At 38.1% G+C, this 13795-nt stretch overlaps 1 protein-coding gene across 1 annotated transcript in view; it reads left to right on the top strand.

The window, feature by feature from the left end:
* DCHS2 (dachsous cadherin-related 2) overlaps window positions 1–13795 on the top strand; it is a 227978-nt gene that overhangs the window by 192349 nt on the left and 21834 nt on the right. Inside the window, exons 15-16 of the mRNA XM_032466667.1 lie at window positions 2952–3065; window positions 12840–13051. Of these exons, the coding sequence (XP_032322558.1) occupies window positions 2952–3065; window positions 12840–13051 (326 nt within the window). The remainder of the gene's footprint in view (window positions 1–2951; window positions 3066–12839; window positions 13052–13795) is intronic.

Genomic DNA, 13795 nt, shown 5'->3' with positions numbered 1-13795 from the left:
TTTATTTATTTTTTAACATTTTTTAAATTGAGTCATAGTCATTTTACAATATTGTGTCAAATTCCCGTGTACAGCACAATTTTTCAGTTATACATGAACATACATACATTCATTGTCACATTCTCTTTTGTTGTGAGCCACCACAAGATCCTGTATATATTTCCCTGTGCTACACAGTACAATCTTGTTTATCTGTTCTACATTTTGAAATCCCAGTCTGTCCCTTCCCACCCCCCCGTCCCCCTGGCAACCACAAGTTTGTATTCTATGTCTATGAGTCTGTTTCCGTTTTGTATTTATTTTTTTTATTTAATTTTTTTTAAGATTCTGCATATGAGCGATCTCATATGGTATTTTTCTTTCTCTTTCTGGCTTACTTCACTTAGAATGACATTCTCCAGTAACATCCATGTTGCTGCAAATGGCATTATGTTGTCAATTTTTATGGCTGAATAGTATTCCATTGTATAAATATACCACCTCTTCTTTATCCAGTCATCTGTTGATGGACATTTAGGCTGTCTCCATGTCTTGGCTATTGTAAATAGTGCTGCTATGAACATTGGGGTGCAGGTGTCTTTTTGAAGTAGGGCTCCTTCTGAATATATGCCCAGGAGCAGGATTCCTGGGTCATATGGTAAGTCTATTCCTAGTCTTTTGAGGAATCTCCATACTGTTTTCCACAGTGGCTGCACCAAACTGCATTCCCACGAGCAGTGTAGGAAGGTTCCCTTTTCTCCACAGCCTCTCCAGCATTTGTCATTTGTGGACTTTTGAATGATGGCCATTCTGACTAGTGTGAGGTGATACCTCACTGTAGTTTTGATTTGCATTTCTCTGATAATTAGTGATACTGAGCATTTTTTCATGTGCCTATTGATCATTTGTATTTCTTCCTTGGAGAATTGCTTGTTTAGGTCTTCTGCCCATTTTTGGATTGGATTATTTGTTTTTTCTTATTAAGTCGTATGAGCTGCTTATATATTCTGGAGATCAAGCCTTTGTGGGTTTCATTTGCAAAAATTTTCTCCCATTCTGTAGGTTGTCGTTTTGTTTTACTTACGGTTTCCTTTGCTTCGCAGAAACTTGTAAGTTTAATTAGGTCCCATTTATTTTTTCTTGAAGAAAAGACAAATGAACTTATTTATTAAAAAAAAAAAGACAAATAGAATAAATTCTTGATACACAGAGTTACAATTTTTTATGCTGAGCAAAAGAGGCCAGATACTGTTGATTTGCATATGTCTAAAATTTTAGAGGCAAAACTCATCTAAAGTTATATAAAGTAGATCAGTTATTGCCTGGGTCCAGAAGTGAGAGAAAACTGCCTGCAAAAGGGTCGAAGAGAACTTTTTGAAGTAACAGAAATATTCTGCATCTTGATCTTGGGGGTGGCTACACAGGGGTATATAGTTGTCAAAACTCACAGAACTGTGTACTTAAAATATGTGTATATTATGGTAGGTAAATTTTACCTTAATAAGTTTGATGAAATAAAAATACTTAAGAAAACAGGACAGGCAGTGATAGGAGGGAGACAAATGGGCACCCAAGACAGGAAGCGAAGAAGTGAGCAGCAAAGGGGATAAGATATTATAAACGAAGATGACAAAGTGCTAACCTGGGGCCCAGGTGGATTCTTGAAAACCTTTCCAGTGGAATCCTGGTTCTAATCACATCAATCGTCTTATTACTTCTCTCAGTCATTTCTTCTCTTACCATGGTCGTCAGTCTGATCCCTATAACCTGAAATGACTTCCTTGTTTCTTCCAATTCCTATCCTAAATCAGTGTCTGTTTTTTCCTTAAAGTTATTTCTTTTTTTTTTACATTTTTTTTTATAGAATTATAGTCAGTTTACAATGTTGTGTCAGTTCCAGTGTGGAGCACAATTTTTCAGTTATACATAAACATACATATATTCATTGTCACATTCTTTTTCACTGTGAGCTCCCACAAGATCTTAGTTATCTCTTGACTGCTCCTTCCTTATCTTAAAAATTCTTGAATGAATCTGTATCATGCAGTTAAGACCTTGGTTACTCTCTAGTTGGGTTGCTTTTACCTACAACTCTACTGGAAACTGGCTGAAGGAAGATTTCTTATGTTTATACTCTCTTTACTTCTTTTCTCACATCCCATGCAAAGCTCAGGGAAATGTGTTAAAATATGTCTGCAATTTGTCCCTGTCTTTTTATCCCCTCCTCCGTTCCCCCCAATCCAAGGTTATTGTCTCTTGCATGGACTATGGCAGTATTAGCTTAATCAGCCTCTCTTTTCCATTCTTGCCCCTCTTTGTTGTCCAGGCAGCAATCCGATACATGGCTTTTAAAGGTAAATCAAATTATTTTACTGATTTTCTTAAAATGCTCTCATGTCTTCCCATTGCACTTAGAGTCAAATCTGATCCCTGCCCACTAGACGCTATGGTCACCTTCCACACCTCCCCCTGCTCACTGTGCCCCATCAAACCCAGCCCTTTCCCAGCCCGGGGCCTCTGTGTCGCTGTTGAAGCCTTTTCTTCCAGCTCTTTCTATGGCTCCTCAGGCTTCAAAGTTCAACTGTAATGTTGTTCCTCTGCGGCCTCTTCAAAGGGGCCTCCTCTTCCTCCCCAGAAGATGTATTTTCTATCAAATAACTTTGTTTAATTCTTTGCAGGCAACTTAGCACATCTGAATTCTACTCTATTGTGTGTGTCTTTAATGGTTTATCGTTCCTCTCCTCCCACCAGTTTATAACCAACAAGGAGACAGAGATCTTTCCTATCTTGTTTGTCGCTATGTCTCCAGCATCTAGCGTAGCATCTGGCTTATTGAAGACTCTCAGTAAGTAATCACTGACTGAACGGGCAAGTGAAAATACAGTAGGCAAATAATAACCACCCAGTGTTTGCTCTTGTTTTTCCGAGTTTTCTTTTCCTAACGTTCTTTTTTTTTTACCTAATTTTTACAGGAACTTCTATTGTGACTATAAAAGCTTTTGTTCCTGACTCAATTCGGGACACCATTAAATATTCAGTTTTTAGTGGGAATGAAGATGGAATTTTTGCCCTGTGCTCCAACTCAGGTAATCCTTCTCTACCCTGTAATAGATATATTTTCTGCTCCACTTAATGCTACTAGTAAGATGTAATTCTGCGGTGAAAACTCAAAATTTTTAAATGATAAAAATTGTTAGAGGTAAATAATTTAAAAGGCAAACAAGAAAGAGTTTTTCAGGGTGGCCGATAAGGAAATCAAGAACTATTTGTTTACATGGACTCCCTGAAACTTTTATTCTTCACACTTCCAAATTAAACCATCTCTATCCTACCCTTCCTGAATCTGAAGATAAATTGGTGCCTAATTATAACTTACCTACCCATTTGGGAGACTCAGAGATTGTAGTGGGGACACCAGTGAGAACAAATTTGAACTGAAAATAAGCACACGTGTCTAGCCTTAGGAAATTTTCATCAGAGATTCTTCTCATTCGCCACTGAATGTCAACAATGCAACAAAAAAAGGACAACTGGGAAGGTTTCTATGTGGTGGTAAAGAAATTACTTCCAAATACAGCATGTATTGAATTTAGCTTTAATAAGACCATTATTGTGCTTTAAATGAATACCAATGGATTATTTGAAACATACTTTTTTTTTTTTTACTAAAAGCTATGTAGTAGATACGTATCTCTACTGCTTCATTGTCAAACCTCAAGAAGAATGTTTTAAATAATTTCTGTATTACCATACAACTCTTATTTAATCTGTACTACGTGCATGTGGAAGAATTGAGAGGGGGTAATTTTTAGGCAAATGCCTTCTTGTCCAGGGTAGTGTTGGAACTTTTTGGTCCACGCAGCCTTCGCTCAGAAAGCTCTCTGAGGTCTCCTGCTAGAAGTCTTCATCTATTCAACCCATCATTTGGTAAAAGGGTGGTGTAGAAACTTTCTGGGCAAGAGGGCCACTTGCAAATATCAGCAAGCCTTAAGTTTCTCAAATTTCTTAAGTCCAGGTGTCTGAGGGTTCTGGGAAAGGAGCTGAGATTAGAATGTTCAGGAAGAAGTTGAAAATCAGAGTTTGCACATTTTCCCAGGTCACCCAAATCCTTCTGCCACCTCACTCCTCACATGGCCCAGGCTTAGCCTTATTTTTTTCTAGAGTCTCTCATTAAAATGCAGATAAAATATCCCTGGGATTAGTTCAAGGAGGCCATCCATAGAAAACTCTTTAATTTTCAAGTAAGTAGTTATTTATTTAAGTCGAAATGTATTTCAGAATTTTATTGTGAAATCTCCACAAGATGATATGAATCTGTTATGACATTTTAAACTGTTTAATGGACAATAGTAAAATAAAAAAAACTCGTGTCTTTGCTACCCACCTTGAGATGAGACATTACTAGAAGCTCAGGAAGTCCCAGTGTCCCTTCCCTCTCACGTGTCTTTCATCTCACCCCACAAAGTTAATCGGTAAATGTCATCTGAATTTGGTATTGATCACTACCCTTTTTCCTTCATTAGAATTTTCCCACCATGTTTGAACCCCTAAACAGTGTGTTACTTAGTTTTACTTTGATTTAAACATCAGGGTAGAATCATGCTGAATGAACTCTTTTATGACTTGATTCTTTTGTGCAACATTTTTACTGTGATGTATCGTGTAGAAGCCATTATGACCACATTGAAGAGGAATGACAAAGAATAGGTACCTTGTGCCAAGGTTTTAAAATAGAACACGACTACCATCATCAGTGCTCCCTTTGTGCCCTTTTCTGATTGCATCTCTTCTCTCCACCGCTCCAGGCTGAATAATGCCCAGATTTCAGGGATAATCGTTCCCTGGTGACTTACAGTAAATGCATTCCTACACAATAAAACTGTTTGATTTTGCTTATTTTTGAATGTATACGAATGGATTCATACTCTCTGTACTATAAAAATTAATTTTTTTTATTCAAAGTTAGAATCATCCCTGTTAATGTGTGTAGTTGGGGTTCTTTCATTTTTATTTCTTGATAGTATTCTGTTGTAAGTCTGTATCACATTGTTTATCGATCCTACTGTTGATGCACAGTGAGGTTTCCCTGTCTGGGGGTGTAATGAACAATCTCGTCTTCTGGTGCACATGGAAGCCATTCTCTGGGCCCTAGAGTGTAGGCTGGGCATATACATCAGAGTATGCCTACGTTCAGCTTTGCAGATAGTGCCAAATTGTGTTATGAAGTGGTCTGTCCAATTTTACATCCCACCAGCATCGTTGTTCAAGTCCTACATTCTGTGGCCAGTCTGGTGGGCATGAAATGGTATCCCACTGTGCTTGCAACTTACATTTCCCTTATTAGTAATGTATTTGAGCATTTTTTTTTAATACTTTATCAACTGTTTCTGTTTTCTTCTATGTGAAATGCATATTGATATCTTTTGCCTGTTTTTCTGCTAGGTTGTTTGTGTTTTTGTTTCTGAAATGCAAGAATTTTTAACATATTTTATTAGTATTTATCCTTTTCTTTGTTACAAATCTTTTTTTATATAATTTATGACTTGTCTTTTACTCTTTTAATGGCATTTTCTGATTTTAATGTTGGAAGTAATCAATCTTTTACTTTTATGATTTGCCTTTTTTATAAGTTGTTTAAGAAATTCTTCCCTACCCTGAGATCATGAAGATATTCTTCCATTGTCTTCAAAAAATTGTATAGTTTTCCTGTGTTTCACATTTACATCTTTAGTGCATCTAGAATTGATTTTCGTATTTTACATGAGTTAGAGATAACTTTTCTTTTTACCTCTCCTTTCCTTTTTCTTTCTTTTTTCTTTTTTTCAACCAGGATTGCCAGCTTTTCCAATAACCTTCCCTTGTGACCTACAGTACTACCATGTCATATGTCATGTTTCCGTGACTCTACTGGGCTCTCAACTCTCTTCCATTCATCTTTTTGTCTGTTCACACACCAACACCACATTGGCTTAATTATGTTGGCTTTATAAGTCTTCATACCAGGGAAGCAGCACCCCCTCCAATATTTAACCCATTTTCATGTTCTTTTTCATGAGTATTTTAGCTGCTACTGGCTGTTTGCTCTAATGGAAAGCGTTATATCCACCTGTTAAGTCTTTCTGTCTCTCTCTCTCTCACACACGCACACACACACACACACTCACTCCTATTGGGATTGTTTTTCCACGGGTAGGAGGTCTATTCATGAACCTGGAGGTGATATATAGCTCTTCACGCCTTCGTGCGTGTAACCCACATAGCCATGGCATGCACATTTATTTCCAGGTGAAACCTCACCCAAATTAACAAAGAGAATGTAAAACAAAAAAATCATATAGCTCCAATCTCGAATTTAAGTAACTTAATCATCAGGCCAAAATGTCCTCCTTTTGAAATCTCACAAAGCCCTGTGTAGCTGTGCATTGTAGATAATCATCATCTACTAGAACTTTTCTTGATTGACTTTTTAAAAAATATATATAGTAAGAAAATTTAACATGCGATCTACTCTCTTAGCATATTTTTAAGTGCACAAAACTGCATTGTTAACTACAGACACGATGTTGTAGAGTGGATCTCTAGGACTCACTCATCTTGTCTAACTGAATCTTCGTTTTCCACTAAAGACCAGCTCCCGTTTCACCCTCCCTGTGCCCCTGGCAACCACCATTCTACTCTCTGCTTCTGAGTTTGACTATTTCAGATACTTCATCAAACTGGAATCAAGTAATATTTTTCTTTCTGTGGCTGGCTTATTTCACTAAGCATAATATCAAGGTTCATTCACATTGTCATGTATGGCAGGATGCTATTTGTTAAGGTTGAATAATCTACCACTGTAGGTATAAACCACATTTTCTTTATCCGTTCATCCATTGATGGACCTTTAGGTTGTTGAGATTTTTTACTGGAATTATATTAATTCTGAGCATCAGTTTGGGGGAAATGTGTATCTTTACAGTATTGTCTTCTAATCCAGGCATAATACAGAAAATCACACCAATTTTTTTCTTCAATTTTTTAAAAGAATTATTGATTGATTTTTTAATAGAAGTATAGTCAGTTTACAATGTTGTGTCCATTTCTGGTGTACAGCTTAATGCTTCAGTCACACATATTCTTTAATATTTTTAATAAAGTTTTTATTTTCTTTCTGTAGCAGGCTTGCATTTTTCTTACTAGATTTAGCCTAAGTATTTTATACTTTTTCTTGCTGAGGTAAATTTTAAAAATACTTTTTCTGACGTTATTAGGATATATACCTGAAATTGGCTTTTATATTTTGATTTTGTGTCTAGAAAGCCTGATTCTGATATTTTTCTGTACATTCAACATACACAGTCATTGAAAATTACCATTTTCTCCTATGTTTGTTGGAAGTTATGTAGCTTTTTCTCTTTTTTAGAGGTTAGCCTAGCTATTTTAACATACACAGTTAAAGCCTCGCATTAATCAATGTCCTGCTTCTAAATAACACATGAGACTTAGAATTCTTTATCTCCTACTATCCCTTTTTTAATTTAAAAACTTTTCTTAACCACAATTTGAGTTCTTTCAAGTTAAGCATTACTAATATTTTTAAATAGATTCATCGACCTCTTTGTTACTCTCTTCGCTCATTGTTCTTTCTTACATTTCAGATTTTGCTCTGGTATCATCTTATTTCTACCTGAAGTACATCCTTTGGTGTGTCTGTTGTAGTAAGCTCTCTCAGATTTTGGTTGTCTAAAAACATCTTTAATTAAATTTTATTTAATTCATCTCTTTAATTGAGAGATATTTTTATTGCACTTAGAATTCCTAATTCGCAGTTATTTTCTCTTATCATATTTAAGGTATTACCCTACTGTCTTCTGGTTTCGAATTTTTGCATGAAGAAGTCAGCTGTTGATCTAAATACCATTTATTTGTATCTTTTTTTGGAACTTTAGTTAGACAAATATTGGGGCCATATCACTCTCTCCCACACCTCTTTTGGATATTTTTTATCTCCATTTGCCTCTTCTCTTCAGCGTAAGGAACTATATTTTTCATTTCCAGAAGTTCTTTTGGGTTCATTTTCAACTCTTCTTGGTCTTTTTAAAAAGTAATTTCTTGTTCCTTGCTCATGTTTCCAACCTTCTTTTTTTATACATGTATATATATATATACATGTATATATTTGTATATATATATATATATATATACACAAATTGAACATTCTGTGTCCAGTAATCTCTACATCTTAACGTCTTTGAAGATTTATTCTGCTGTCTATGGATTTGCTGGCTGTCATTCATGGTGCCTTGCTTCTGTGTGATTTTTGTGCTTGTTAACTATGAGCCACTCTTGTCCTTGAAACTTTTTTTTTGAGGAATCTTTGAAGCCTGGGTTGAATTTGTGCCCTTAAGAGAGGATTTGTTAGTGTGGCTACCACAAATTCAGGTTAAGCTAATGAATTCTCAGCAGAGACTTGTTTCTCCTTTTCAACCAACATCAAGGGGAAGAAAAGCAAAGTTTTGTGCATCCATTTTTCATTTGTTTTTGTTTTTATTTAATACTGGCCACTCATTTGGAGCATACGAAGCCTTTAGATTTGCAGCTTTATTCTGGTTTTCCTACTGGACCCTTTACCTTTTGGAGGTTCAGGCTTCTTCCCTTGTTTCCCACACCCTGTGCAGCTGTCAGTGGTGAATGTCAAGGAAGAAGGTTATGTTAGAAACCCTTAGAACAAAAACAAGTTTTCAGTGCTTGCTTTCTCCCTGGATTACTGTTTTCATTTATTTTTTTCTGTCCTCTGAGGAGTCCTTACTACTGTACCAACACAATAATGCATTTCAACACACAGAGACACACAATTTAGCAAGCATTTTAGTTGCTTTTATCATAAGGATTATTCCAGTATATAGTTTATCATACTTCTCTCAAGAAACATTTCTAAAAACCTTTAATTACAGTATTAAATTTATCTTTCATGCCCCCTTTGCCTCATTAAACTGTGTCTAAAAGTGTCTAATATAGGTTTTATTGAGGTATATATTTTAAAACATTTTCCAGTTAAAATAGAAAACTGGTATTATGATAAATCAGTAAAGTTGATCTCTAATGTTATCACTTTCACTTAGGATAAAAATGTAAAAAAAAATTAGTTATTGATTTAATAAATTATGATTAAAGGGCTCTCTGATGAGAACTGTGTTTTCTGTCCAGTTGTGCTCGAGTTTGCCCTCTGTTCCCTAGTCACAAATGAAGGGTTTACGTTTGCATCCAAATTTCATGCCACTGTAACTTAAAAACATCTACTACTCACTGTTTAAACCAGAAAGAATTTTGGAGTTTGACAAACATCGTTTATGTAAATAACAGATGGTAGCATTCATTCCATTATTTGGTAGATTGACGTAAAACAAAATGATCAAACTTTCAATGTTTCAAGGATGTAGCTTTAGAGGAGAGAGTTTAAAAGCTTTTGGATAACATAAATATTTATCACATTCTGCTTTGGGTGTGTATATATATATGCATGTGCACCGTTTGTAACTGACTGAAGGAACCTGATTATGCTATCAAGCATTTAGCATTTGAAGAATCTTAATCTCATTTTGATGTGTATTTTATAACTTGGACAAAAGCTATACATGTACATATATCAGAAGGAAAATATTACTACAGTTTTATTCCCAAGTTATATATCTGGCGCACTAGCGTATCAGAAGGAGCAAAACGTTGGTATCTTTGAGGCGCTTACTCTAAGGAAATCATGGACTTCTGCCCAGACCATTAGACAGAGCCCAGTGGTACTTTCATCTCACTGGTGACAGTAAATCTTCGATGTCTCTGAGAAAAACATACATACATCATGCAAAGCAAAATGTGGACCTGGTAGGTGGGCCAGCCTCGAATCATCTCACAGGCTGGCTATTGTCTTTTCTACTTGCACAGCTCCCACAGCATATGCCAGTTATTATGCCAAAAATAAAAGCCACACAAGGAAAGCATTAGAACTGCAGACCCTGTCCAAGTGCAAAATTCCAATTATCAAAGCCTAAACACAAGCCTTTTATTAAAAAAATCCTCTTTGATCAGCACTATAATTGGCACACTTTCTACTAAGTGACACTGGCAATTCAGTGCTGCATTTAGATTTTATTTCCCCTTTACTACCAGCAGCAGATCACGATAGCAAGCTGAAGGCCCTGTTTGGTGGAGACACAGCTCCAGATGAGCGCTCTGGACCCACCTCGGACTGGGGCTTCTCTGCCATTTTGTAGGGGAGAGGGGTAGGCTCAGCCCCTGTTCCGGAGATTTCTGAAAACCATCTTCTTTCATTACCAGCTCAGCAAAATGCATCATAGTGATTCTTTCAGCTGCCCAATACTTAAATCCACTCCAAATTTTCTATCAGGAATTTTGGTAATATCAGACTGTGGTCTGTAAAAGTAACTTGGTTTTCTGAATTGATAAGTAAATCTGATGACCACAAATGAAAGTGAATGTATGACGTTTTAGATTTGGTAGTATAATGAATTCGTCCTATAGAATATAAATATTTTTTTCTTAATAACAGAATAGAAGCAATAACCACCCCCCAAAAAACACTCAATGCCAAAGTCAGAATTTTAGAATAGGACATGATTGCTATTAGCATCGAGGTAAGTACATGATAGTCTGAAGTTTCCTTGGCCTACGATGGTTTCTAGGGAAACTGGTTCAGATAGAGCAATCAGAACTGGCTTTCAGGCCAAATTTCCAGAAACAGTACAGGGCCTTTCAGCAGAAGATCAAATTTGTAATAGCCCATAGCTATTAAATGTTCTCCTTCTAAATTCAGAGTTTATGCAAGGATTAAATCTATATTTGATGACGAAGCAGTTGAGAGACATGGGGAGACCACCAGACTCTATATCATGTTGCTGCAAAGAAACTTTCTCAGTGTGCACCCATCACATCTCATGGCAGCCCTGTGAAGCCATCCATTATTAATGTTCCTGTTTGACAGAAGATGAGAGTCAGCTCATGGAACCTGAATAACTTAACTGCAGGTGACCAACTTAGTAGTGGTGGAGCCAGGTAGTTTACCTAAATTAAGTAGCCAGGGCTAGGATTTATGCTTGGCTTCAGGTTTTTCAAACTCCCAATCAGTGCCCACTCAGCAAACTCTATTCGATGGAATTTCTGACAGTGAGAACTAAATAAATCATGACAGTAGAATAATAATAACAAATTCGGTAAGAAATGTAATTGTAAAAGGGAGGAAATAAAACAGAGTAGAAACTAGAGAAGGAAATTATATCAAGGCGATACAGGAAAATGGGGGCACGAGAGGATGGCCGTGTCTCAGGTCTTGGTTGAGCCCCTGGTACGTGCCCTACCAAATGGGGGTCCTTGGCTTTGTGCAGGAAAGAATTCAAGTGTGAGCCATAGTTGAGTAAAGGTAGATTTATTCAGAGAGATACAAATTCCATAGACAGAGTGTAGGCTGTCTCAGAAGGCAAGAAAGAGAGAGAGAGAGAGAGAGAGCCATGAGTCATGGTGTTGCTAGTTTTCATATGCTAACAAGTGAGAGGATTATTCCAACTACTCTGGGGAAGGGGCTGGGATTCCCAGGAACTGGGCCACCACCCTCTCTTCGACCTTTCATGGTCAGCCTCAGCACTGTCCTGGTGCCTGTGGGAGTGTCATTCACCATGCTAGTACATTACAACGTGCATAATGAAGCTTACAGTCCACTGGAGGTCGAGTCTTCTGCCATCTTGGGGCTCCAAGTCTGCTGGGAGTTGACTTCTCTGCCAACTTGGTGCTAATTGCTGTGTCATTCCTTTAATGGCTGTGTTCTACCCCCTTCCTTCCTACCTTAAGGGGAGGAATTTTCTTAATCTGGGGAAAAAACATGTGCAGGGCATAACCCTGGGGTCAGTTTCCCTCACCTGGTTCTACTTGTTATCTGAAGGTGTAACAAATACTACTGGGGGCGTCCATGTGCCAGACCCCGAGCTGGGCACTGGGGAGATGATGGTGTGAGAGACGTAACCATTCTCCTCACCTTGTGAATCTTCTAAACCAAGAGGGGTTACTCGGCAGAAATAGGTGAACAAAGGCCATGCAGGCACTTTGGGAAAGTCTGTTGGAGGCAGACATGGTGATGGTTTCGGGGCTGAGGGGTCTCAAAAGAGCCCTGAGGAAGCACAAAGGTGGGGACAATTCCGGATGGATGGCAGTGCGGGCATGAGAACTCTGGAAAGAGTGTTTGCAGACAGAATGGGTATGAGTGTCCCAACCAGAGCAGAGAAAGCAACGTTGGGAAAGACAAGGACAAGACTTCTCAGGTGGGGAGGCCAGAGCAAGTGGGTCCCGGGGAGGCTGAAAATGCTGCGCTTTACCATAAGAGCTGTGAAAGCCATTGAAAGGTTTTATTCAGGGCAGTCACGGTGTCTTTTTCCATTATTTAATTTGGAATTCGAACTGGATTGGGGTAGACCGGTCGAGTGGACTCATGCAAGGGACAAAGTGGGAAAAGCTGAATGATAATTCATGCTTTGAGCAAAGCATTTACCAAATACTCGGAGGAGGGAGGCAGGGGTGAAGACGGAGATGGATTCGTGAGATATTTGAAAGGTGGCCTTTGCAGACATGGTGATGGACTAAGTCTGGAGACAGAGGGATGATTTAAGAGAGAGCATGTAGATTTCAGGTATTTCATGGTTTTTCCTTCCCTGCCTGTTTGACCCATGTAAATATCTGCCTTTTCTCACCTTTTTCCAGACACTGGGAGGCACTGAGGGACAGGTGAGCATGTGAGCATATGAATCAAAGGTGATCTGGGAGTTTTTAAAATAAAATCATCTTCTTTTTTTTTTTTTTCTCTCTGGAAATCAAAATAGGAGAACTCACTGTGAAAGAACCCACGTTTCTTGATTTTGAAGTCAGAAGGGAAGTTCAGCTCATTGTTGTAGCTCAAAGTGGGAGGCACAGAGCCTACAGCAAAGTAGCAGTCTTCATCCAAGATGTGAATGACAATTCACCACGCTTTGAGCAAAGTGTTTACCAAGTGTCAGTGTCTGAGGGACAGTTCCACCATGATCCCATCATACAGGTAAAAAGCGTGTTGTGCGTGTGTAAATTCTCCTCAACCAGTGTCCATCAAAATATCTAAAGCCTTTTTCCAGGACATGAATTAAACTTTAAATGTTTTCTTGGCACATACAATATTTGATGCTTGGGATGGAACCTTAGTTTGAAAGAAGTCTTGAGTTTCTCAGTTCACTCCTTCCTCTGTAGTGCCCACCTGCTTTCTCTAAGGACCCTGCTCGCAGGGAGTCAATAGGAGTAAAAAAAAAAAATTGGCTGGCCTTATAAATGTGTATAATTTAGTGGGGAAGTCACAAAAGTATATAATTTAAATGCATAGCATATTATTAATGTTACAGTAGAAATGTGTATTTAATGTCAGGAGAGCAAAGAGGAGACATAAACTGTTCCTGGAAGGAAAGTGTGAGTCTTCACGGAAGAATGATATTTACACTTAGTCTTAAAGGGCCAATAGACATTTGCCAGGTGGAGCTGCAGCCAGGCGAGCACACACGGAGGCACGGACACATGGGAGGCCTCCCTCGTTTGGATTTGCAGACGTCTCATGTGAAAGGCACAGATATGCTGATTTCAAGCCCAGCCCCATCTCAGGAAAAAGACTCCCATGTCCTGAAGAAGAGGATCTGTTCACACGGTGGCCTTGCTCAGTCTTTAAACCCACCCATCCTTGGTAGACTCTCTCCCTGCTTCGGGACGAATGCCTGTGTTTACCAGTCCCTTCATGCTTTGAATTAAAGAACCTGGACAT

The sequence above is a fragment of the Camelus ferus genome, chromosome 2 (genome assembly GCF_009834535.1).
Source record: "Camelus ferus isolate YT-003-E chromosome 2, BCGSAC_Cfer_1.0, whole genome shotgun sequence".
Lineage (NCBI taxonomy): Eukaryota > Metazoa > Chordata > Mammalia > Artiodactyla > Camelidae > Camelus > Camelus ferus.
This window is presented reverse-complemented; position numbering and strand designations above follow the sequence as displayed.